This window comes from Uloborus diversus, chromosome 8 (assembly GCF_026930045.1).
Source record: "Uloborus diversus isolate 005 chromosome 8, Udiv.v.3.1, whole genome shotgun sequence".
In the NCBI taxonomy this organism is placed as follows: domain Eukaryota; kingdom Metazoa; phylum Arthropoda; class Arachnida; order Araneae; family Uloboridae; genus Uloborus; species Uloborus diversus.
In genome coordinates, this window is record NC_072738.1 from 53,806,717 (window position 1) to 53,834,515 (window position 27,799).

Genomic DNA, 27,799 nt, shown 5'->3' on the forward strand with positions numbered 1-27,799 from the left:
GCCGCTCTAGGCAGCTGCCTACTCTGCCTATTGGGAAATTGGGTCCTGTGTGACACACAATTATTGAATGCTAGTTAATTTCTGAGAAGTTAATTTGCTAACACAAACAAACAAAACTTATCAGCGTAAAATATGCTGCTATAAAGAAACAAAAATTCCTTTTTAAAGTTTATAAAAATATATTAAAAATTATGTGAAATAATAAAATTACATGAGAAGTTATGAGCAATAATTAATCGATGTAGCGGCCCTTGATATTGAAGACCTTTCAACAGTACAATTTTACACCCTTTTTAAAGAAATTGCTCCGAAGAAATGATTATTGAGAGATCCCATTTTTGTATTTATTACCACAATTTTTTGCGTTATCATCTTCATAATATATAATAACCAATGGTTGAATAACGCGCCTGACGTCATCGACAATGAAACTCGCGACACGGCAGGATAATTTGATAATATGTTTTGGTAATGCAGCCTCTCTCTGCCTCTCTCTGACATGCAGAGAGAGGCTTTATTGTGACAAGACTGAACAGGATCCGGTAATTCAACTGTTTTACTGTTAAGACTGTGTCATTTCAGGGGAATGAAGAAACGAAAATGTGGTCAACAATGAACGCTATCTACAGGAGTTTAGGGTTCATCCACTGGAACTAGAGAAAAAATTTCAACTATCAAGCTATCACCAAACAGGCAATTACTTTGTTCAAATGTAGAAGCAATTTTCACACGTCATATCCTGACGGGCGATTTTCTAGCTTTTTTAAGATTAATAATTCGCTAACTACAATAGTAGCAATTACAAAAAAAGCGAAAGCAAATTCTTATTTACATGATCTTGGGGATTTCTTCCCAGATTTGGAAGTTTTACGAGCTCAATCTTGGGTTTTATAAAAGTTCCAGGGCAACGCTAACCTGAGTATTTAGCAGAATAAACTCTGAAGGTCTAAAAGTATACATTGAAACTTGCAGTGTTAAAACTGGAATATATATTTTAAACCAAATATTTTTTCAAACTAATATTCAGATTCTGATGCATCAATAACATGAAAAAAATATATATAATTTGTAAAACATTTATATATCTGATAATTTATAAAATGAATTGGAATTTAAAAGAGACATCACACCTCGGTAAGGAAAGTGACACAACTCAAAAAAAAAAAAAAGCAGCAACGAAGAAAATAAAGGTTTTACGCAATAGTAATTTGAAACGATTTAGTCTCAAATATTAATTACAATACGCACACAAAAAATTAATTAAGTGATGTTTAGGTCAGTTTGTGTAGTCTAGATTAATAATGCATACTTAAAGCTTAAAAATTTTACTTATAAATTATGAAATTGTTAATGATGTGTCACTATTGCGGATATTGTTTTTATGCCCCCTCGCATCAGTTATGTAAGCAAATTTTGTGCGAGTAAAAAAGAGCGTTAAATTAAGATTTAAAATCAGTGACTGGTACGTTTTTCCCAAATTTTGACCTGTGTCAGTTGTTTTGCCGGGTGCAATATGTCCAACAACAGTCATTAAAACATTAAACTGCACAATTACTTACTCAGATGGATCGACTCCAATGTCAACGTAAAGTTTCAAAAACTGGCCGCCAATTAAGTATCCTACAGCAGGACCAATCACTGCCATTGTATAATAAATACCTAAGACAATAATAAATATAAATACATTTTCAGAAATATGTTTTGCAAGTTATTTAATTAGATGGTTCTGAAATAGCAAAGAAAACAATGTTTCAAGTAAAGAAAAGAATAATTGAATAAACGAGAACTTTGTGTAGAATAAAACGAGCCAACTCTTTCGCAGTACTTCAGCGTAATTTTATGGATGCTGGCCGGAGTAGCGGATTTTAGGGGGGGGGGGGTGCTTCCGAAAAGAAAAATTAATAAAATTATTTCATTTAATAAAAAATGACTTAAAAGAACACAAAAGACACAAATCTTATTTGAATACAAGCTTTTTTGTTTGCGAAAAAAGTAATACTGGAGTCAGAGATTAGAGCGGCTAAAAAAAATGTGTGGAAACGTGAATAGAAAAGTCATTTCGATCCAGGAAGCTATTTGCGAAATAGTAGATTTATTTTTCAGCTTATAAAAAATGCAAAATGAAATAAATAATTAATAGAAATTGACAAAACCGTAATATTTATAGAAACGGTATGTACTTAAAATTTTTTAAAAACAAATCAACAACTGCTTTGAAATTCGCAAAGAAGAAGTTTCTGAATTCTTCAATAAAACTTTTTTGTTATGTAGCTATGATTTTCGTATTTACATAATATTTATAGTTAAAATATAAATTAATTTATAAAAACTCAAATAAGTTAAGTGTTTATTTAATAACCTTGTCCTCGTATTGTAATTAGCATGAAAATTTTCCTAGTTAAAACCGCTAATTTTACAGCATTATATAGGGTTTAGTATTTAATTGACTTGAAATGTTGAAGATATTTTACATCCATATTTAAAATAGAAAAATGCATAATTGTACTTAAAAGTAGGATTATATGGCCTTAAGGAATCCTGAATCAAAAAAAAAAAAAAAAAATAAATAAATAAATAAATAAATAAATAAATAAAAATAAGGGCATGAAAACTTTGTTATGAAACATTAAAAAAAGGGGGGGTCAATTTCTTGGCCCCCCCCCCAAAAAAAAAAAAAAATTTTTTTTCTGTATCCGGCCCTGCCGGCCGCTGGCTGATTCTAAGGAAGTGTCAATTGAAACATTAAAAAACAACTAGAATTTGTTTTTAATACTGACAACTAAAGTTTTTTTACTTTGTCACTTTTACCCTCAAAAGGAGTCCTTTTAAAATATTTATTCCTAAGAAAAAAAAAAGAAAGAAAAAACTTCTAAATTTTTTTCTTCAATGTTATCAGTATAAATGCAAGCATTTAGCTCTGGTTTTAGCAGAGGAATACATGTAATAATTCTTCTGCGAAATGTCTTAGTTCAGTCCTTTTTCTTTTTTTTTAAGAACGTGTTTTTATCAACCTTTCAACGCACGAAAATGTCAGAAAAGGTTATCTTTATTCGTGATACCTAGATGGCGCCACAAAACCAAACACAGCTCAAATATAAAACATGTGGCTCAGTTTTATCTTGGCACGTGGCGTTTTTGTCACCAACTTTCATAGGGGACATGTCTTTTCCTCGAATTTCAATCTCAACCTCGATTTTCAGGGGTCGTGTTTCAAAACTTTGGTTAGTTTGCAGATCGACTGAACCGCCGAGATGAAACAGAGACAAATAATTTTCACAGCACACAGTAAGTTTTTTCGGTTTTTGAGGACTAGATTTTTTTTCAGGGGACCGTTTGATATTCACAGGTTGTATGAGGAATTCCAACTCAAAGAACAGTTTAAAGCCAACGTAGTTGACTGCAAATGAAGTCTCATATCCATGAGTGCGCCTCAGAAATACAAGTTACATGAAAATGGAGATTTGATATTTTATTTCGTTTCGTATGACTTTTTTTTTTCAAAAGCAGAAAGCGGGCAATTCAACTAAACTCGACTTTCGTTGCTGAGTGAAATACTCGATAGTAATAATAATAAAAACTCCTCTCGACCAATTTGTGACAGATTGTGCCCCCCCCCCCCAAGTTCAATGGCGCAAATTCCCCCCAAAATTGTTCTCAACTCCTTTTCCCTTTTTTATTTATTATTTTTAGCTCACTTTTTTATTTTATTTATTTATTTTTTAACATTATTTATTTATTTTAATATTATTTATCAATTTATTTATTTTCAATTATTATATTATTATTTTATTAGAAAAGTTCTGCCTTTTAATGACGTACATACACACACACAAACTAAATAAATAAATAAAATAAAAAATAACAAAAAAATATAATTTAATGCAATTGAATAGAACTTCCCTGATCTAACAAGAAAGCTTCATAAGCAGTAGAGCAACCATGGCCAAAGCTATGCGAGAATAGCAAGAACCAAACTTAATCCCTTGCTGCAGTTATCCGGTGACTTACCCACTCTCACTGGGAGCTTGGTCAAACTCGACGGACCATAATTGCCTAAAAGTCAATACACTTAATAAATACGCTCATTCAATCGTTAAACTGGTAGCTAAAAATATTTTTCGCAATGTATTTTTCCTGACTTGTAGCAATTGAGGAAATGTTTTTTTTCAAAAATATTTGATCTTACGGTGAAATAGGTGAAAACTTGTAAAATCCCGAAATGTAGTTTCACTGAAATAACCAGTAACTTAAAATACAACCGCCAGCTCAGTTATTCCATCCGAGGACTGCAGACAACTACAAAACTACCGACTTACTACAAAATAACCAGTAACGTTTCAGATTTTTTTTTTTTTACAGTGTACGATCACACCGGCAACACGTATAAATCATTTTTCAAGTACATTTTTTTTTTTTTTTTTACAAATGTCAGACCAGTGCAAATGGACTGAGCATACTGTCAATAAAAGCCATTTTCATGAATAGTGTTCCCGCTAGGTCGTTTTTGAAGGGCGCAGCGCCCTGCCCTTTTGCATATCAGCAGAATGCGCCCTGCCCTTTTTTTAGATCGCGAAATGCGCCCTGGCCTTTTCAAAAATAAGAAATTGCACTTTGTGTTTTTAAAAAGATGCCTCAACCATCATTTCGACCTGCCGCGATATCGGGGCAATTTTATTTGTCCAGCGATCGTCTGCAAAAACGACTATGTCTTATCCTTGTTCCCAGAATTTCACCTTGAAAACGGCCCCATAAACAAAAGGGGAAGCAAATACCTAGGCAAAGAGGAGATGAGATTCTCAGAATTCAAACAAGCTTATCAGTAGGAAACAAAGGCATGTTCTTCCTTCCACTGAGGGTGGGTTTTTGAAAGGTTGTGGGAAGGAGTAGGGTCCTCTGGGAAGGGAGAGATCTTAGTTTCATTCCTTCCCATCCTTGATCTTCTGAGAATCAACAATGAGAGAGGGAATAGGACATTTTCCTAACATTTCAGCCCTTTGTGTCCGATTTTCGTTTGCACGTGGAAATTAGGCTTAGCTAATTTTAGCGCATTGCTAGTGATTGTGTAGCAATCTTTTTACATCTGTTTCTGGAAAGTTAACTTTCTGATTGTTTCCTAAGAAGAACATAGTACAAAGCTTACTGGGCAAAAATGCAAGGGTATTTTTTTAATATCTTGGATTTCCCCCCCCCCGCCCCCCCTAAAAAAACATTTGAAATGGAAACATATCGCATTGACAAGGCGTTCATTCAATTCTTTCCTTTTTGCTAAGTGTTTTTATTATCATTGTATATGTGTGGTGTGATTCATATAACAGATTATTTAAAACACTTATTGACATAATAGAAAGCATACTTTTGACATACTCGTGCTTTTTTCTAACTAAAATGATTTTGCACTGTTTGTTTTTCTTTTATAAATATTATGCAATTGATTTTTAAAAAAATCACAAAATTAAAATGCCGATACATTAAAGTTTCACAAAATTTGTCTGAGATAAAAATCTTAGCTTGGTCCAAGCTGCTTATGCATTGCATTTAGGAGCGCATACATCTGCCAACACATTTGTGTTATGAATTTGAACAACTCCAAGACTAGGAAATAGAGCTCAAATGAAGTCTTTTTAGTTTTGCAACTTTCTACCACTGCATTTTTGAAGCACTGCATACAGTATTTTAAGTTAATTATTCTATTTGAAGTGTAATATATTTAAAAAAGGAGAATTTACACTCATCACGATTTTGATGTCTACTAAAATACTTAATGGCACAATGCACATTACTAGGCAGTTTCTTTGGTAGGAAGGGGTGATCAGTAATTAAATACTCTTCTTCTTAAATTAAAATTGAAAGGGTTTTGAAATGCCTAGAATTTTTTTTTTTACTCTTATAGGTAGTTAAAATTATGGCCAGAAAAGTGTTGAAAAACAGCCAAAGCGAAGTTTCAGCATTAGCTAAATGTTCCTTTAAAGTGGAAAATGTGCTTAGCTTAATGGGAATTTGTGTGTGTGTGGGGGGGGGGGGGTGAGTTAACACCTATTCTGAAGACAAGTGCGTTTTCTGGATGAAATCATATTTAATACTAAAGTCAGTGGTGAATGCAATCGAGGGGGGGGGGGGGTCATGGTGCAGAATAGACTGAATTTTTGCAAGGTGTTTTAAGTGTTATTTCTCCTCTTAATTTTTTTTTTTGGGGGGGGGGGCGCTCAGTACTTTTTGAGTGGTGCATCATTGGTCTTGGGTGGAGGGGGGGGGGACACCGCGTTGAAATAGTGCCCTTTTTTAAAAAAGTGCCCCTTTCAAAGGTCAGCTCCCTGCCCTTTTTTTTCCTAGAGTGAACACTATTCATGAATACTAAAAGCATTTTTCTCTGTTCCGTTTCAACTTAAAAATTCTCCGCTTCAAAAAAAAAAAAAAAAAGCTTTAAAATAAATAGGTTAGGAAATTAGTATTTTTTTCTTTTTTTCAATTGATAAAGCACTTTTATGAAGAAAGTATAAAGTTGAAAATTGGGGTTTTTGAATGTTTACTCAAACACTCCTCCGCCCTGATTCCTTCATACATTGTTCTTGACAAAATCTACAACAGTAGCGTAACAACGTTCTATTATACTTCAGCTAACTTTGCTAACGATGTTCTATTTCTACCAGAGATATGTCGCCGAATGACTAAAGCTACTAATATCTTCGCGACATAGAAAATCACCTACCATCGCCGAATCTAAATTTAGCAAGGGAATTGAAAAGATTCTGGGTCAACTCATCGTCACCGTGGTAGATGGCCGACGACACAAAAGATCGGTGGAAAGGGGGTAAGTAAAACACATGGACTTTTTTTTGGCACAGACCTTTTCGAGAGTATACGAAGATCATGTTCTATTTTGGTGTTCCCAGGAGTAATTTATCAAGGGGCACTACACCTCTTTATCTTGTGAAGTCATCTTGGGCATGTTTATGAAACATTTCAATTCGCCGTTACAATAACTACTGTTCGGTTGGACTGTAAAGATGTTGAAATTACCCAAATCTAAATTTCGGATGGAAAATGTTGAAAATTACTTGACTGAAGCAGTAGTACCACCATCTAGAGCTTGTATGCGCTCGTTACAATGAGGATTCCAGTGGTTTTAATTGCCGAAGGTGCTCTCATTAAATACTAGGGGCCAAATACTTTTTTCTGCGTGGGTTTTCCATTATTTTGGACAACCTATGTATTTCAGGTGAATTACCACACTGTGGTTGCATTATTCAAGTGAAGTCCTAAAATATTCAATTGCATGTAGAGAATAAATTTATTACACCAATACTTCGGGAAAGTAGGTTTCTTTCTAATTTCGTGACACTCTTAGAAGTAAAACAAAACGAGCTGATGTGTGCATCACATGACTTCCTTTCACTCCAATTTAATGTCACTTCCCCATTGCTGGCAATTTTAACGTGATTCAATAGTTTACTCTCTAAATATCACCAACAGTGGACAAATTGAAATCAGATTTAAAAAAAAAGATCGCCAATTTGGCGACAAATTGGCGATAAAACTTAGCGACCAAAAGACTGGCGATAAATCGCCAAGTGTCCGCCCAAGTGTAACACCACTTGAGTTTACCTCGAAATTAACAATGATTTCCCTCCAAAAGGAGGCAAAAGACCCCTTTCGAAACACCCGAATGCAACCAAAAGGGGAGGTGCACAACTAGACCCCACTAGGAGTCTACGTACCAAATTTCAACTTTCTAGGACTTACCGTTCTTGAGTTATGTGATACACGTACGCACATACGCACATACATACATACATGCGTACATACAGATGTCACGAGAAAATTTGTTGTAATTAACTCAGGAATCGTCATTATGGATATTTCACGTGTCTATACGTTCTTAGGCATTTATCCACGGGTGGTCGAGTCGGAGAAAAAAAAAAAAAAAACTCAATATTCATTCGGGGGTGAGTAAAATGGAAATCAAGGTCGATTTTTGAGTGAAATTTTTTTCGCGAATAGAATACTTCCTTTTTGGTAAAAGGAAGTAAAAAGTGTGAAGAAACTGGTTAGAAATGACGTATGGTAACCCGTTTTAAATTCACGCCGTAATCGGTATTTCTGAAAGCCGGTTTCCTTACATCAACATTGAAGTTTCAGAAATGTGGCGGCTACTTCTAAGGGATTATATTAGATTTTAGATGACAGTATATACATTTCATTAGATATCTCAGATGCATTAAAGTGGTGTTTGTTTTTTAAGCGAAATACGTTTTGGAAATTGTTCCTTTTAGATCCGATAAATGGAAGTCCGGTTTAGAGTGGTTGTCCCTGTAAGCAAGCCAATAAGAATTAATTTTTTTAATAGGTTGAATATAAAACTTCAAAAGTGCACACAAGTACAACATGCATTTTATAATTTTTTATTTTACTCAATACATGTTTCATTTAATAAAATTTTCAGTATCATCAAATATGCTTGGATTTTTTTTTTTTTTTTTTTTGGATTTATATCTAAGGAATACTTGAAGCAATGTTAGTTTTTTAATTAATTATTATTTTTATTGATTTGCACACCTATCATTCATAGAATGTTACATGCACCTAATGTGCCAATACTTTTCTTTATATCTTACCTTTCGCTTCGTGATTTACGATTGACTTAAATTTTTCCTCAAGTTAAAAGGTCAAAATTAATAGTTACTTATAGTAAAAAGTCGATGCTAAACTAAAACTGTCTATAGATAACGATCCACTAACTAAATAGTTAATTTTTCATGAATAAGCAACACATAGTTTTTATAAAAATAATAAGAAATTTGGTCTACAGAACTTGAATCAAGTTTTGCTAGCTCCGAAGAGATGAAACTGCAATTTGAAAAAAGAGTTGCAAAAATTTTAGTATTCAGAAACATTAAAATTATGATTAATCGGCAGTTGAGTAATCGACATCGACCGATTATCTTTTGCCGGTGAATCGGAAATCGGCCAGTTTTCTTATGGTGCATCCTTATTTGTAATCAAAAATTATCATGTAATAGCGAATTCACTGACCGAGTAACGCTCCTGACGTCACCAACAATGAAACTCGCGCCATAGCATGATAATTTAATAATATTTTCTGGAAATATTTGACGTACAGGGTAAGGTTTTATTGTGGCAAGGCTGAACTGGATCCGGTCACTTAACTGTTTTACTGGTAAGACTGCATCATTTCAGGGGAATGAAAAAACGAAAAAGTGGTCAACAGTGAACGCTACCTACTGGAGTTTAGGGTTAATCCCCTGGAGTTCGGGTTAAAATTTCAGCTATCAAAATATCCTCAAACAGGCAATGGCTTCGTTCAAATGTAAAAGCAATTTTCACACGTCGTACCTTGACGGGCGAATTTCTAGTTTTAAAAGTGATGACCATTTTTATGTGAAGACGACTCCTTAACAACATTTTCGTAACAGAATTAAGTAGAGCACATTATTTCTGAAAAATTGTCACCTTCTGTAAGTTTCTGTGTAAATAGTCTTCAAACACGAAAAAGTGTTTTTTGTTTCCCCATGGCTGTGTGTAAGAACGTACAGTCATGTGAATTCAAGTTAAAAAAAAAAAAAAAAAAAAAAAAAAAAAAAACTAGGTATATCTTTGGTCTTAAGGTTTCAGACAATGTTCAACATTCTATCAATAATATACTTTTAGCTGATAAATTATACTGATTTGCCAACCGGGGGGAAGGGATTGTATTGTGATTTTATATTATAAAATTATAAAATGTTCAATGCTTGTTGTTATGTTAATTTTCTTTTGGAGTCAAACAGACAAATTATTATTTAATTAGAAGAATTTACTACTTGTGTATATTGTGATACTTTTTTAAACATAAATATTATAATAGTTTTTCTTTTTCATGTGTTTATACTCCAAATTATACTGATTTAATAACACTGCGGACAGTGCTTTTGGCGCTCTTAAGTGTTGACTTCTTATTACTAACTCATATCGAACTACAATCTAGAATTTCTTAATGTTTGTGATTGTCATTTGTAATTGACGTTTTATGTGTAACTTTATTTATTTTGTTTAATGTTTGTTATGCTTGTGTGTGTTTTTGTTAATAAAATCTTAATTTTTATAATCTTTATCTTATTTTTTTTAATATTATTTTAGAAATAAAAATTAGATGATTATTATTTACCCTCAGAAATGCAACAATAAGGAATGCCCCTCTATGTCTCACCGAGGACCTCCCTCACCCCCTATCAACGCACGATTGCGATCAGGAGAAGCCCAAGATCCAAACGGAAAGCCTATCTCACTCGCTATCGCTTTCCATTAACAGCGTAATGAGCCTCGCGTCCCCAATTGCCAACGGCGCCAACTCTGATAACAGCTTCCCTAAACGCCTGAGCTTTGGAAATACTTCAACCTCCGAATTGTGTCGGATGCCACTCGTGACAGTGACATGAGAGGGGGGGGGGGGGGGCTAAACGATTCCAATTTTGACGCTCTTGAAGTGAACACGGAAAGTGGGCCTCTGCTACTCCACTTCCTCTGTTTTAGCGAGGATCCAAGATTGCCATGTGTCTTGTGAAAGAGGATTCCTTATTGATGGTGTTTACCTTAGCTTCTGTTGTCGTAACATAGTGGAAGAATGCTGCTGCAGATATAGAGCCCTATGTATATATCAGTCACCACGACAATAGTGGAACATCTCAAAAATTTTAAAGAGTATTGATTGAAAATCTGAATTTAAGGCTATAGTTAGTTTATATCAGTGTTTTTCAACCTTTTTCATGACACGACCCCCCTAGTATCAAAAAATATTTCGCGACCCCCCCCCCCGACCTTTTTTATTTTATGTATGTTAAAAATATTTAATCCATACAAAAGTTTTAGGCGTTTGCGTTATTAGGATTCGAATATAAATATATAATTAAGTACGTAAAACAGTACAGGTTCCGAGTGCTACCGACAGATGGCACTGGTAGTCCCCCGCGCGAAAGGTCCACAGGTTTCGAGACGTTTCGTTACGCTTCGAGATGATTCTCGCTAGAATGCGCAGGCCTATAAAAGGGGCGGTCGGCTACGGCAGTTGCAGACGCAAAATTCAGTTAAGCTCCCTAATTCATCGCCGATCATGTCTAAGCATTGATAACAAATTACTGATCTACAAGTTATATCTAAGGCCTCTACTGACCTATGCATGCCCCATTTGGTGCATGACAGCAGTCTCTAATTTCAAAATTCTCGATACTAGCCAGCACATTATGCTGCGCCAAATCACTAACTCTCCTTGGTACATTCGAAATGATGCATTAGAGAGTGAACTGCGCATTCACTCGATCAAATTTTTTATGTTCAGGCTTTCGCAAAAATTCTACAATAATATCCAATTTGTGGATAATCAGCTCCTTAACGAGCTCCCAACATATGATCAAAGCGATCCAATACATAGACGGAGACCACGAGCTGTTCTCGCGTTTTACCCTCCTCCATTTCATTCCTAATTTACTTTTTCTTTTGTTTCATTTTTATGTTTATTTTTAATTTTATCCTCCCCATTTCAATATGCAGCTTCCCCATTCAATTTAATCTCAAGCATAATTGCTAAATTTCTCCTAAGGGTGCTCAGTTACTGTGGTATCCCCCATATTCCCCATTTCTTTCCTCCGTTGTGTCGGCTCAGGAAATGACACCTTCCGATTATAACCGCCAGGTGGCGCGATGATGACGGCGCTGGTGCACCACAACTCTCCGGATTTGCTCTCGGCCAATCACGACCCTGCTCCTCGACGGCTTTGCCTCCAACATCAATACACCCAATCAACAGTCAGCTACTTTTCGACATCCTTCCATTGGAGATTACAGACATTGTCTAAGTGCTCCAGAACCAAATTACATTTCCATTTCCATTGAGTGCATGAGCGCAAAGCAAGTGAAATCGGAAGCAAGACCGCGATACGTGAAAACGATTCGGAAGTGAAACTACGGTGTTATACGGACTGTGTGTAAGATATCAAACACTTGTTTTACGTATTTATTTGTGTTGTTTGTTTTCATTGAAAATGGATAAATTTCTGAAAAGATCATCAGAACTATCAACGTCTAGCGGGAGTAGTGGAATAAAGAAAAAACGTCTTTATGACGAGAATTATTTGAAATTTGGGTTTACTGTGATTGACAATAAACCGCAGTGCGTAATTTGCTTTGAAATTTTGTCAAGAGAAAGCATGAAGCCATCGAAGTTGGTACGCCACCTAAACACAAAACATCCTAATGAAAAAAATAAACCCGTGGAATTTTTTGAGCGAAAATTAAAAGCTCTTGAACATCAAAAAACTGCTATAGGACAAATGTCCAACCTAAATGAGGAAGCGTTGCTTGCTAGTTATCGAGTAGCTTTTCGTGTGGCTAAAGCAGGAAAACCTCACACTATCGCCGAAAATTTGATTTTACCAGCGGCTTTAGATATAGCAGAGATTATGTTTGGCAAGCAAGAGATCGAAAAGCTCAAAAGTATACCTCTCTCTGACAATACTATTCAACGCCGGATAAGCAATATGGCGACTGATGTTCGTGATCAAGTCATAGAAAAAATAAAGAAAAGTTCTTTTGTGTCCTTGCAATTTGATGAATCAACGGATATTGCGGGTTGTGCGCAGTTTGTAGCTTTTGTGCGTTTTGAATCCAATGAAAAATTAATTGAAGAAATACTATTTTGCAAGACACTTCCCACAAATACTACAGGTCAATGCTTGCATGACATATTCATTGAAGCTACGCAAGATATGAATATCGATTGGGCACAAAAATGCATTGCTATTTGTAGTGACGGAGCAAAAGCCATGACTGGTGCGAAGAGTGGATTTATTGCTAGACTGAAAGAACAGATGCCAAACGCTTGTTGGATGCACTGCTTTCTCCATCGCCAAGCTCTTGCAGCCAAAACCTTGCCACAAGAATACAGTCAAGTTCTACATATTATTATTAGTATTGTAAATTCTATTAAAGGAAAAGCGTTGCAGACTCGATTGTTTCGACTCATTTGTGATGATATGGGGGCTCTCCACCGAAATTTGCTTTACCATACAGAGGTTAGGTGGTTATCGAAAGGCAAAGTACTGACCAGAGTTATGGAACTTCGCGCTGAACTATTAGTATATTTACAGCAAGCCAAGTCACATTACTCTGAATTCATTTCTGACCCGGAATTCCTTTTGAAACTGGCTTTTCTTTCGGACTTATTTGAGCATTTAAATAACTTGAATAAAAGTCTTCAAGGGCGGGATGAAAATGTCATTACAGCAAAAGACAAACTCCATGCCTTTATCAAAAAAATTGAATTCTGGTCATCATCTATAAATCAAAACAACTTTGATTCATTTTCGTCGACACAGTCTTTCATTGAAGAAGTCGGAAGCGAGATAAACATCAATTCATATATATCTGGTATGAAAATGGTGTTAGATAATTTGAAGAAAGAATTATGTCATTACTTCTCAGTGCAAGAGATATCGGATAGCACTGGGCAAAGATGGATCTTAAATCCGTTTTTAAATGCAGCTATAAATGAGGCGAATTTAGCAACTAAGCTCAAAGAGAATCTGCTAGAATTATCTGCCGATGGGATGTTACAATTGGAATTCAAGTCTGAAAATTTGGATACCTTTTGGTTAAAAAGAAAAACAGAATACCCAGAATTAACAAACGAGGCTTTGAAGTGTTTGATTCCATTTGCTACCTCGTACTTGTGCGAGTTGACATTTTCATCAATGGCCCAAATAAAAAGTAAACTAAGGAATCGCTTAAATTTGGAAAACGATTTAATACTTAATGTTGCAAAAACGGATCCACGATGGGAGAAATTGATTGAACAAAATCAAGCGCAACCTTCACATTAAAATGAACGAGTACTCGAAGATTTTATTTTTTGGTAATGTGTGATATGTGTAGTATGTTAATGTGTAATGTGTATAAATAACATAACGAGTATCATTTTGTAAACTTTTTTCTTAATATATCTACCTTTTTAAAATTTATTGATTTTTTACTGAGTTCTCGCGACTTTTTTCTTAATATATCTACCTTTTTAAAATTTATTGATTTTTTACTGAGTTCTCGCGACCCCCCTACAAAGGCTTCGCGACCCCCTGGGGGGTCGCGACCCACAGGTTGAAAAACACTGGTTTATATAATTGGTGCTCCGTAGCGCATGAACAATATAATCAATTATGGTATATCATAAGTCAAGAGGGAAGGGCAAGTGAAAATGTCTAAAGTCTTACATCTTTTAGTCACAAAAATATGTTCCCATGGAGCAACGCAGGGGGTAGGCCAAGGGTCTTTTAGATTGTTGCTACAGCTGCTTTTCCTATTTTCTGAAAATTTGTTCAGTTCTTTATTCCATTTGGTTTTCTATATCTGTAGTTGTCACACAATCTTGTCATTAGATAAAAAATGGTACATCATTAAAATTTAGAAGAAAAAAAAATCAAAATGTAACCACAATTTACACGGTAGCAAGAAAAAAAAAATTCCTTTGGTGCCCAGAGTTTCAGAACTGATTTTAGCTACGTTTGAAGCGATGATTCGAAATATGAAATTAATTATTTTCTATCAGCTCCAATTCTTTTAGGTCAGTGCTGCTGTTAAACTCAAAACGGGCAATTTTAACTCCATTTTGTGCAATTTTAAAGCAAGTATAGGCTAATGAAACAAAGATTGCTTCTGGCGTATTTGCTGTTTTCAGTCTGCAATGCAGTTACTTGAAGGAAAATTTACTAGATGGAGTAAATAACTGGCAAGTTTAATACCAACACTTCAGCAAGTTACGGTCAATTTCTGAGTTCTTGTCTAGCATATGTTTACTTCACGCGATGTGTGATGAAATTGACCTCTGTTTATAATATTATCCGGGCCCGATTATTATCAGGTCCCTAAGATATTAGAGGACCCTAGGTCAAACATTTTTTTGAGACCCTCTGTAATCAAATCATATTAATACAAATAGTCAAGGAGAACCAAAAGTGATTTCAGAGGCGTTGAGGTGTTCAACTACTCGTTCAAAATATTTGTTGAATTTCAGGACATCCCACACCTTATAAACCTTGAACAGTTTTGATTTTTTTTCTTTTTTTTTTACTTACTCATTTTTTTTAAATCACTCAACCCAAAGCTCATTATTCAAAGTTTTTAGTTCTCAAAATGGAGTCTTTATGCAATTCCATAAAATTAAAATTTTGCTTCAGCCTAATTGACTTCATAAGCTCTATTACTTATGTTGTATTTTGCGTCATTATATCTCCTTAATATTTTGTGCTTTTGAAAAGTGCAAATGATATTTTAAGCAAACAATTTTCACTATCTTCACGAAGACTATTGTGAACTTGATGGTATCAGTAATATTTCTAATCGTGATGAATCTTTACGGGGTGAAAGAGAAATGATCAGGAATCTTAAGATTTAAAATAGTTTTTTATTTATTCTGTTTTAAGTCATTTCTCTTACTTTGAGCTAACGACTGCACATCTTAGCGTAGCACTGATCACAACCAGTTAGTAAAATGAAACTAGTCAGTAAAATTCGACAAGTAATAAGCTTTTCAATACAAAATTTCTCAATTTTTGACATATTAAGTATTTTGCTCAAAACTTTTTCTGGAATGAAAAACGAGTAACCTCGAAGCATGTGCAAGCAATATTTTTAAACCTGTGTTTAAAATATCTAAATAACATTGATTAGTTCGCCTACACTATGTAACATTAAAGATTCACGATGATGAATAAAACTTACCGAGATAAACAGAAGACATCTTTGTCGGGACATTCTCATCCAAATACGTGCATCCCAAAGTGTAGAAAGGAGCTGCACCAGCACCATGAAGCAACTGACCCAAGAAGAACACATACTTATAACTCGACAAATAAGACACATTATCACTATTACATTCGAGCGAACTGTTCGTCGCCGAGCAGAGATCTTCCTGCTCTTGGCTGAAGGAATATTGTCCAGACATGTAATGAGGTAAAGAAAACACAAAAGAACCGATGGCCAACACAAGAACACCACTGCCGATGAAGATTGGCTTGCTTCTTGATCCTCCCAGGTAGCTGACGGGGATAAGGCACAGGAAAGAAGCTATGTCATAGCCACCAGCAATCAGTCCCGATTCCGTGCTACGAAGCTGGTAGCGTTTTTCAATGGTGGTAATTACCACATTGATGAAGCCATTGACGATGAGTCCTTGCAAGAAGCCTGCCCAACATAGCCAGAAGAGGACCCACCGGGCTGAGCGGAATCTTTGGAGTTTGCTGGGCTGCAACGGTCCCCATCCACAAGGCGATCCAACATCATCGTCTTCATCTTCGTCGGATTTGTCCTGAACTGTCCTAGAAAAGTCCTCTAGGTTGTGTGCTTGCGCAACTAAGGGTTCGTGGCTGTGTGATTCATGCATGTCGTATGCATCGCTAATTGAGGAACTCATCCGCACAGTCCGATTATTGTCCTTCATTTTTGCTGTTTACACTTGTAGTTTGGTCAGTCAGAGCCAGTTTCTTTTACACTGTTTTTCTCCCTAAGAAGAAATATGAAAGTTAAACAAAATCTAAGAAATATTACACAAAAAATAAATATAAAACTACTTTCGTTTATGATTGTTCAGAAACTTTGTTTTGCAAAGTTTCTTACAAATATTACGTATAAATATTTGGCTACTTCACATAAAAACTGAAGACAAATACTGAATCCGTAGGCGAAATAAAAATCTTTGTCATGTCCTTTTATCTAAAATTCTTTGGTTGCCCCAGTTTGACTTACAGATATGAAAATAATGTTACATTTATAGTTCAAGTTCTGTTTCTGGTTTTCTAAACCAATACGAACAATGTTTGTTAGTCATAAGAATGCATTTAAAATTAATTTCTTGCCACTTTTTAAATGATTTTATAACAGATGGAAGTTCTTAATGTACTGGTGCTGACTGACGATAGTAACTTCATTTACTGAACATATTTTTCTTCACTCTAATGTTAACCTGTCGTTAAAGAAAGTTCAGTTTTTGCATAACTTTTGTCTAATGTCCCGGAAATTAAACAATAGCAGATTCTTATTTCCTAAATTTTCAAATGGAAAAAGTTCTTACATATAAATTTGTTCACACGAGTTGAACAGTTATCAGTCCTAGATCTACAATTTTTGGCTATCTGCAAAAAAACACAAAAATTTTCCCTTAATTACTGGATACCTTAAAACTTATTATTTATTTATTCATTTTTTGAACAAGAACTTTATCAACATAATGTGATTTCCAGCTTAAGAATTTTCTACTGAATATTTCTCTCATAAAAATAGAAAATAAATATCGCAGATTTTGCGCATGTGCAGCCATCCAGATGGTCACTGATAAGAAGAGTTAGTAAAAATTCCTTTAAAGTTTACAATACCGAACTTAGAAAACGCTTCTGTGTGTCTTTCTATCTAACATATTCCCTTCTAGCACTCCACAAGGGTGTGGATCACCAGTGCAACTAAGTTTGTAATTAAAGCAGATCCGGGTGTGGCAGTTCAAAGAGCTCTTCTTTATGTGGGAAATGAATTAAGTGACGCAATTCTTGTATTATCCTTAATAACCTTAATTATTGACCTTCAAATGCTTTTCTGAACGCCACTAAGACGACAAAGCATCAACATTTATTTATTTTTAAACTCAACACTGATTAGGGACTGTCTCGTTTCCACGACACCCTTCCCCCTTCATCCTCAAAACCCGACATAATTTGCGGACAGCCCCTTTGATTATTAAAAAAAAAAATAATAATAAAAAAACGAAATATGTAGTCTTTAACAATTAATCATATTTCGCTAAAATTTGATGGTAATGACTATCTAAGATTCAACGTTGAAACCGAAATAGCCCATCCTACGTACACTGCCCACACTTGTTTCAGACTTTTTTCTTCATCACTGCAGTGAAATCTGCTCAAGACGGGAAAATAAATTAAAAATAAAACAATGCATTTATTCATAAACGAAAGTAGCCGCCCGGACGCTTCGTTTTGATCTGTCCGCATGCCGCATAATGACATAGGTTGGGGCGGAAGTCCTTCCAAACTGTTTCCCGACAAAACGGTTTGGTGCAGCAGCTCAATTGGAACAGCTTCGCGGTCAATGAATATGCGTGGTTATTTCCTTTCGCGAGAAAGAATAGTTGGCTATGGTTAGAGTATCTTTTAAATTTCCCTTTCAATTGCAGATTGTGCAGCAACACCCACTGAAACCTGAGAGATAATGGCAAGGCTAGAAACCAAGATAATGGCAAGGCGTAGAACTTTTTGAGGTACTCATAAAAAAATCTTTGAAACATTTTAATAATGTTCAAAATTTACAAATAGCAACAAATGTTGCAGATACGTGTTTCGGAGTTGCAAGAAACTTAAAAAAAAAAAAAAAAAAAAAAAAAAAAAACTTGCAGATAAAAAGACATTTAATAAAAGCTTTTATATTTGTACGGGAACTGTTTTCGAAATAGTTTCTAACAAATGTAATGGATAAATATTAAGTAGTTAAGTTATTTGGCATAAAAAATTTAAGGAAAGGTCTATCTATGAGATACAAATAAAATCTTAGAAACATTATATAAAGGTTAAAAATGACTTAGCAACAAATATTGCAGACATGTGTTTCGGGGTTACAATAAGCAATTTTTTTAAGAAACAAAATCTTACAGATGAAAAGACATTAGAAAAGAGTTTTTATATTTGTACAGAAACTTTTCGCACTAGATTCAAACAAGTACAATGGATAAATGTTAGTTTACGTGGCGTTAAAAATCTAGAGACAAAAAAAAAAGGTATTGAATAACTGAGAATTTTTCTGCAAATATTGCACACCCTTTCGTCAAATTTACTATATCAGCAAGAAATTATTGTCAGCCGCTGCAGGGAGAGTTATAAAAGTGCTTACATACATATATTGACTACCGTATTAGGATTACACTGCAATAATAAAAAAAAGAAACATTACTGATTATTTCCGTTTGAACGTTTCGCGATTTCACTGGTTTTAATCTACTTCCTTGGAAAATCAAGTATCTTTGTCAAAAAGTTTCTTGAATTGCTTCAAGTTGCACGAATGTGAACTTCTCGCTGTTGTGAAAAATATTTTTAGCTACCAGTTCAAAGATTAACTAAGCGTATTTACTCAGTGTTTCTGTTTCAGTTGCATTACGGCCCGTCTAGATTGACTAAGCTCCCAATGAGAGAAAAAGTCTCTGGATTCAATAGCTTTGAAGGAATTCCAGGCGAATTAAGATTCCTGTTACTTACCCGAGATTCTGCGTTTGCTTTGCTGATGTTTGCAATAACGCTTTTGGAGCTTTACTCAGTAAACCAGAAAGGTGCCAAGCTATTATAATAAACAAACCTTAGTTTTCTCTGAAGGTTCCAGAGACACGACTAACTTTAACCAGAGAAATTTCTGAACTCTCCAGAAAGATTCTGGGATAATTTCTGGAATGTTACTGAATATTAGTGGAAAACATTCCTTACTCTGTAAAACGATTCAGAAACGTTCCTGGAATATAATAGGCAGCTGATGTGACCAATTTCTGCCAGTAACATATCTCGCAAAAACCTAGAACGTTTTCCTCTAACATTCAGTAACTTTCCTGAAATTATTCTGGAAGCCTCCTTACACTATTCAGAAATCTTCCCATTTAAAGCCAGTAGCGTCTCTGGAACTTTAGAATAAACTTATATGTTTAATATAACAACTAGGCTTCTTCCTGAGTTATCATTGGAGCTTCACAAGAAATACTGCAAACATGGCCAAAGCTAAGAGAGAATTGCAAGTAAGTATCGAGAACTGTACTTTCCTGCAATCCTTGCAAAACCGCGTAGACCATGGACTTTTCGCTCCCTTTGGGCGGTTAAGCAGTCTGAACGGGCCGTAAACGAACTAAAGTCCGATACAACTTAATAAAATACGCCCAGTTTATTTTTAAACTGGGAGCTAAAAATATTTTTCACACCAGTAAAATGTCTGCATTCGTGCGACTTGTAGCAATTCAGGAAACTTTTTGACAATGATACTTGATTTTTCCAGGAAGTGTATAAACACCATTAAAATCCCGAGATGATACACGAAAATACTCAGCAACGTTTCGAAATTTGTTTTACAGTGTATGTTCCATTTGCAACATATATTACTTTCAGAAATTGGGCACAGCTGCTCATTATTTTCCAGGAACGTTTCTGCAGTGTATAAATTTGCATTAAATCCGAGGGCTCTGGAAATCGTTAGCAACCTCCTCCTATCCGCGCCACTAAAATCTAGATCTTAAACACACCTATACACTGAATTGTTTATAAAAGACGATGAAAAAGTCTTTCGTGTTAGCTGTGGCAATCAAACTGCAGACTTTTATGCAAAATCTTTTACCCGGCGTGATTTGTTTATAATTTTAGCCTTTTATACCTGCACTGCAAAAAAAAAATTCCGAAACGTTCCTGAGTATTTCCGTGTAACGTTTCGGGATTTCAATGGTTTTTATCCACTTTCTGGAAATATATATCAAGTATCATTGTTAAAAAGTTTCCTGACTTGCTACAAGTTGTCCAAATGCAGACTTATCTCTGTTGTAAAAAATATTTTTAGCTCCCAGTTTAATGATTAACTGAGAGTATTTATATGGAGTATCGGCTTTAATTCGATTGCAGTTCGTCCATGCTGATTTAACTCTCGAAGGGAGCGAATAATTATGGACTGCGTAGCTTTGCAAGAGTTGCGATCAAGTGAGATGCTAGATACTTACTTGGAATTCTGGCTTAGCTTTGGCCATGTTTGCAATACTTCTTTTGAACTGTCTTGATAAATCCGGAAGGTGCCAAGCCGTTATATTATCCCTACCTGAGATTACTCTGAAGTTTCAGAGACACGACTGGATATAAACGGGAAGATTTCTGGATTTTTCAAGAAGGTTACTGAATTTTAGCGGAAAACTTTCCTAGTTTTTGCGAGATATGTTACTGGCAGAAATTGGGCACATCAGCTGCCTATTATTTCCCAGGAACGTTTCTGAATTGTTTTTAGTGTGGGCTGTGAAGTCGGAGGGAAAATGATCCACTCTGGCTCCAACTCCGGGAATTTTATTTTCCTCGACCCCGACTCTTTTGCCCCAAAATCAGTCCGACTCTGCAAAGCACAAATCAAAATTTTCAAAATCAACTTTAACATTTTAACTAATAACGGTATTAACATTTTTTTTTTCATATGCCGTTTGGGGTCAGATTATTACCAGAGTTCTCAATGATTGATTTTTCAAAACGTAAAAAATTGTTTGAATATTTATTTATTTATTTTTGTGCGTAATTGCTTGGTTTCATTCACTTTTTCAACTACCCTTTTAAACAGTTCTATTAATTTGTATTTTATTTTCAAAGATTTTCCTTCCGTTAATGACTGATAAAACAAGGATCTCAGCAGTTTTTTAGTTTGTCCCTACGGAGAAAAAGGTCCAAAAAGAGATCTTAACCTTAACTTTCGAAGTTTAAAATTAGCGAGGCACTAATCACGGATTAATCGGCAGAAATCGGTAAGTGGCCACTTAGTAAAAAAATTTTAATCGGCCAATTTTCAGGATAAGAGACGTTACTGAAATTTTAAAGGAGAAAGGGAATAAGCAAATCCGATTTTGAAAAAAAAAAAAATGAATTTTTAGAGAGGAATGGGACCAGTTCCAGTTGGAATACTAGATCTAGTTTCAGAGGAGAATTTTCGCTTGCTTTAAGCAAAATTGTACTATTATTATTCTGTTTTATTATTCAAAGAAATTTACTAATTATTATTTAAAGGCGTATACTTCATGTAAAATACACAAATGAAAAATGTGCTCACCTCTGCTAAAATAATATTAATAATCACATTGGATCACGGAGTTTCCTAACGCACCGTGTGGATTTCCTTTCACCTGCAGCCCATTGGGACAACTGCCGGACGGAGGGAGATCCGAGAGTCGATTCACCCACATCCGTGGAATGTGAAGCCCTCGTCCAATAGGGAAATCTCGACCGTCGGTTCATTTGGAAAACAATTCGGATGCTCGGAAAGCAGTGCGCTTGCGCTGTGGATGCAGCAAATGGCGAAACGATCAGTATTATGCACCGGACACACCCTTCGGTGGAATGACAGGGATGAAGCGTCCCACTTGGGACGAGCATTAAAAAAAAAATCTCCCTATTAAATCGGGTTGGGACATTCCTGACCCCCTCACCACTTTTGTCAAAGTGTCACACCTTACCTTATCCCTTAGCCCCTTTGTCACATGTCACGCTATTTTTCTTATTAAGCAGCTTTAAAAAAAAAAGATGTTGTCACACTTCTTGCCCCTCCCCCCCCCCCCTTCTTATTGCCATAATTTCACGAACCACGTTCTCCCTCAAAGGTTACATCATTTGTGGACAGCCCCTTACTAAAAAGCCAACATTCTGCAGGCATGGTAAAGCGCCACAGTCCAGGACCCGAATGATGGCAAGATGTTTTTGGTATGGTTTTGTATAAAAATGGTGCAGTTTTTAGCAAGTACTGAAATATCACTCATGAAAATTCAATTCAAATTGCAAAAACGTGTCCAGTTAAAGGACTCTCTCTTGCTCATCTCATTTAGATTTTTTTAGTTACTATTTTACAATTTTTATTGAACAAAGTATTTACTAAGCAATTTCAGTAAACCCCTCCTAACGGACACCCCTCTTATGCGGACAATTTTAAATTCCCCGATTCCAAGGCAAATAACATTATTAAACCTTTGTCCTGCGGACACCCCTCTATTGTGGACAAAAAAAAAAAAAAAAAATGTTACTATACTTTTTCGAAAGCCGTAAAAAAAAACCAGGAAAGTTACTTATACTTTGTCTTGGGGTGGAGGATAGGAATGAGGAGAGCATGACAGATTCAACGTGCACCAGCCACCTTTAGCGAACACGGATGATTTTCGACTGACAAGCGCCTTACCGATTGCGAAGAAAGACCTCATTTTATAGGAGTCGTAGAATTATGGAATCTTAATAATGTAAACAAAATATTTCTCTTCCCATTAAATTAATCATTGAGAAGTATCGTTTATCTTATCTGAATCCCTCTCAAACATCAAATAAAGCATCATACTTAACTTCGAATGAAAATTTTCCCGCCGAGAACTATATTACTAATAGAATCAAAACAAAAACTGAAACTCTCGGCTAGATTGGCGACGTTACAGATGCCAAGGTGCATTGTCAGTGTTATGCTTATGATTTTTGGAACCCTGGCAAATGCAATTTCTTTTTCCACATTTTGCGCTGTGGTCTGACGGATTTATGAGTGATAGTCATTTATTTTCAATTCTAAACATAAATTTTTAATATTTATCAATAGCTAAATCTTAATAATTTAAAATGAATGTCCCTTTTTGATTCACTTTCCGACTGAACTATATTTTAAAAATTGAAAAGTTTGTGCGTAAAGATATTTCTAAACTTTTGGGCCCCCTTGTGGCTCGGGCCAGTGTTGGGCATTAATCAATTATTTTTTCAGTTGCTTTGTTAATTGATTAAAAAAGTAATTGCAATTAAATTATTTGCAATTAAATTAATTGCAATTAAATCAATTGCAATTAAACTATTAATTGTACTTTGCAATTAATTTAATTAGATTAATGTACGTTAATCGCTTTTCACAATTAAAATAATTGCAGTTAATTTTTTTTATTGTTTTATGAAACAATTAAAATTAACAATTAACTTAATGTATCAATAGGTACAGGGCAGCGTACAGAGTTCAAAGTATTATTCGAATTCGTATTTTCGTTCAGTGTTGATTGCTCGCTCGCCGCGTGAACTATTCTCGTCTTGGCAAGTTTTTTCCCCACGTAAATGTTTGTTTAAATTCAGTGTTTTAAAATTGTGCAAATCATTGTTTTATAGTTTAACCTGTAACAGGGAAAATCAGAAAGAAGGACATAACAGGGGACGTAAGATCTCAAAGACCGCTCTGTTTACTTTTCTTTTTTTTAATCGTGTAGTTAAGATGCATTTCTGTAATTTCCCTCAGATGTTCTTCGGACTTTTACTAGTACAATTTTTTTTTTGATGAAATATACGTTTTTTGAGGATATTTTGCTTGAGTCATAAGACTTTTTGAGAAAAGTCATATGCTGCAGTAAATAATCTATTATTCATTATAAAATAACAGATACATGAAATTCACCGCCAGCTTAACTATTTCCAGCCGAGGACTGCAGCTTCGTTCTTTTTAGTTTTCATCAGCCAAGCATAGGAAAATGCATAAGCTGGAGATGGAAAACAACTTAAGGAAGCCAAGAGTGCCAAACAAACTGGTAGTTAATATAGAATTAGCGCAGACCAGACGTGTGACCGAAGTAATGGTTCGGTTCAACTCGAGTATTTCATATATTTCTGCTTTAGCTCTGGCTATTGGGCGGTAATTTACTGAAAGTTACTGATATTTTATTGATATTTTATTTGTCGCTAATATGTGTATTTAAATAGATAGTAATATGGTACCCGTTTAGCGTCCACGTTCCAAGTAGACCTGCCGTCTGTGGAATATATTGTACAAAACCAGTAATTTTTTTATGAGTTAGTTTTAATTAAAATTCACAGAACAATCAACAATTGTTAGATGTAGTAAACTGCAATTAACAATTGTTAATTGTAGTAAACTACAATTAACAATTAATTAATTGTTAATTGTAATTTTCCTTAATTACAATTGATCAATGCAATTAAAATTTGCCCAACTCTGTCTCGGGCCAACAGGTGTATTTTCTCTCTCCCCCCCCCTGCATGTTCCTGGTCACCGGTAGCGTTAGCAGGAGGAATGAGGTGCGATTTTTGAAGAACTCATAGTTTTATGATATCGTAAAAAGAATTTCTAAATTAATTACTATATATCTATTTCTAGCGCTCAACAGCAAATACATTTTCCGAAGCGGACAGGTTTTAATTAAAGTTTTAATAGCCTTTTCCTACTGTTTTATTTGATTGACTCAAAACTGTTTTGAACAAACATGATTTAAATAAGCGGCGGCCACACTATAACAAAATAACTGGTTAACTTAAAATTTCGCCGCGTAAGAAATATTACTGGCCCCTGAAGCAAATCCTTTTAATGTATAATAACAGGAAGAAATTTGGGCTTAATAGTACCTGGTTCATAGACTTGATTGCCTTAACTTTTAACTTGTTAATTACGTATTTAGGAAGTACACATGACCTCCAGAAATTAAAAATTTCAGACAACAATTAATTTATCGTCCCCAACGAATCTTGTCCTCTGGAGATCACCACGGTTGACTCATCCTGAGTAGTACTTCGTAACTTAATGAAAATTCTTTCTTTTTTTATATGTGTTTGCTGCCAACACTAACTGGTAGTTATATCAAGTAATTACTCTAATGTGATGTACTTACAATTTACACATGAATTAAATATGCCAGTGTATAAAACAAACAAAACACTCAAGTGAAATATAGACATTGTTCTTCAAAATAGAATAATTTGTCGCTTCAAAAACTATTTCCTTTCCCTAAGCTGTTAACAAAAAAGGCAGAAACTATTGTTACCAGAATTGAGTTCAGATGGCGCTGCATACTCATCCTTTAACGCTTTATAAATAGGCTTCCATCTGTCTGAAATTCTGGGGATGAAAATTTCAATATCAGCCAGTCGTTTTATTTTTGGGCACTCTGAAATATCGCATCACATTTTTATGAAAAATTGATTTATTTAATAAATAAAGATTTTTCTGTTGTCAGTCTATATCACATTAACATGCGTTGTAAAAATGCTTTTATTTCAATCAAAATGTGTGAAGTTACACTTCTTAATACCCCCCCCCCCCTCTTATAACACACTGTCACTATTACCCCCCTAAATACGTGCCATGATCTGTGGCAAAATCCATAAGATGATGAGAGAATGTTGCACTCAATGCCTCCGGAAACACACTTCTACTGGAGTCTTTCGAAGCTGATATATTTATCTCCTACGCTTCAGCATTACTTCTTTCTATATGTATTTGCTGCCGATTCTGACAGGTTGTTATATCAATCTATTAGTCTAATGCTGAGATTCTCAAACGGTGGGTCGTGACGCCCAAGGGAGTCGCGGGGTTTGGAAGAAAAGATTAAAGAATATTAATTTATTACTGTGTTATTATTAAAATTAAAAAAAGTACACATAAAGCTCTAAAGAATACACATTCAAGTTCATTTTTGTTTTTTATTATTTAGTGGAATACATGAGCTTATTTGGAATTAACCAATTTTTTAATGTCTTTTCCAGTGTCATACGATTTCTTGATTTTGTTTTTAAGTTCATCATTATGTTTGTTTCTTTGTTTTGTTATGTGTGTTTCGTTTTCGTATTGCATGCAATAATAGAACTTGAAGGAGCGCAAAGTCAGTAACTGTCATAAAACTACTGCAAGTATATAGAATCAGTAAGGTCTACTACTGGTACTACTGGGAGGTTTCGAAAAGATGCGAAGTGGGGTTGTTCGCAGACGATTTAGTGCTATGGGACTCTGGCCCTGACATCAATAAACTGGAACATTGCATCAACTCTACACTCAATGAAGTGTGTGGTTTCGCAGAGGGTCACAAATTGTGTTTTAACCCTTCCAAATCTACAGTTAGTTTCTTTACAACAAATAGGAGACTTTTTAACTATCAGCCAAAAATCTATATGAATGCTCATCCGCTTGCGGTGGAAAAGCACCCTAAATACTTGGGCTTTGTTCTGGACAGCGAAGTTACTTGCAATAGACATATCGATCACTTAATTCAAAAAAGCAAAAAACGCTTAATGATCTTAAAATATATTTCAGGGCGCGACTGGGGTGCCGACTCTAAAACTCTCAGAACTACTTACATGGCCCTAATAAGGCCTATTCCAGAATACGGCTATCCAGTCTACAGCTGTGCCTCAAACACCAACTTACAAAAGCTTGAAAGGGTACAGCTTAGTGCGGCTCGTATTATTACAGGACTTCGTAATAGTTGCCCAAATGAGATAGTACTATATGAGGCCGATCTGCAACCTCTCAGCCTTAGGAGAAAAACTAATTTGGTGAAATATTTCTCAAAGCTCACCAGTTATGGGACCCAGAATCGAACGTCTGAGTTCTTGTTGGGGTGGACCAACAATAAAAGATTAAAGAAAAATAGCCCTTTAAGCTTGGCTGACTCAGACAACTTGATATCAAAAAATGTAATTCAGCATAGTTTGAAACAGAGCATTAATCCCTCAATTGGTTTAAACAGAGTCTACTTCCACACGGATCTTCCTTTCCAGGTGAACAAGAAATCAGATGCACCGGCTTATTTGAAACAATTGGCTTTGGAAGTGATAAACAATATCCCTGAGGACTCTATTATAATGTATACGGATGGTAGTAAGGATGAACGTAACTGCTCTGGTAGTGGTGTTTATATTTTATTCCAAGGGTGTGCAACAAAATTAAGCAGAAGAAATCCAGACTGTTGCTCAGTGTTTAGAAGCGAGCTTATTGCTATCGATGAGGGGCTCGGTTCAATTTTGTCTTCTCCCGGCTCTTCAGCCGTTTGGATTCTGTCAGATAGCCGAAGTTCCATCCAATACCTCTCTAATTGGCATAAAGTGGGTGATGGTACTGGTGTTTCTATTATTAACAAACTGGAGCATATTTCTTCTTTTCGAGAGGTGCATTTTCAGTGGATTCCATCTCATGTTGATGTTCACGGTAACGAGATGGCCGATATCTTGGCTAAAAAAGGGACTGGTGAGCCATTATATAC

The 27,799-nt window shown here is 35.2% G+C and overlaps 1 protein-coding gene across 1 annotated transcript in view; it reads right to left on the reverse strand.

Moving 5' to 3' along the window:
• The window catches only part of LOC129227261 (solute carrier organic anion transporter family member 4A1-like), a 78,781-nt gene that overhangs the window by 21,954 nt on the left and 29,028 nt on the right, over positions 1-27,799 (reverse strand). Inside the window, exons 2-3 of the mRNA XM_054861778.1 lie at positions 15,760-16,540; positions 1,560-1,659 (exon numbers count right to left, since the gene is read on the reverse strand). Of these exons, the coding sequence (XP_054717753.1) occupies positions 1,560-1,659; positions 15,760-16,477 (818 nt within the window). The 5' untranslated portion in view covers positions 16,478-16,540. The remainder of the gene's footprint in view (positions 1-1,559; positions 1,660-15,759; positions 16,541-27,799) is intronic.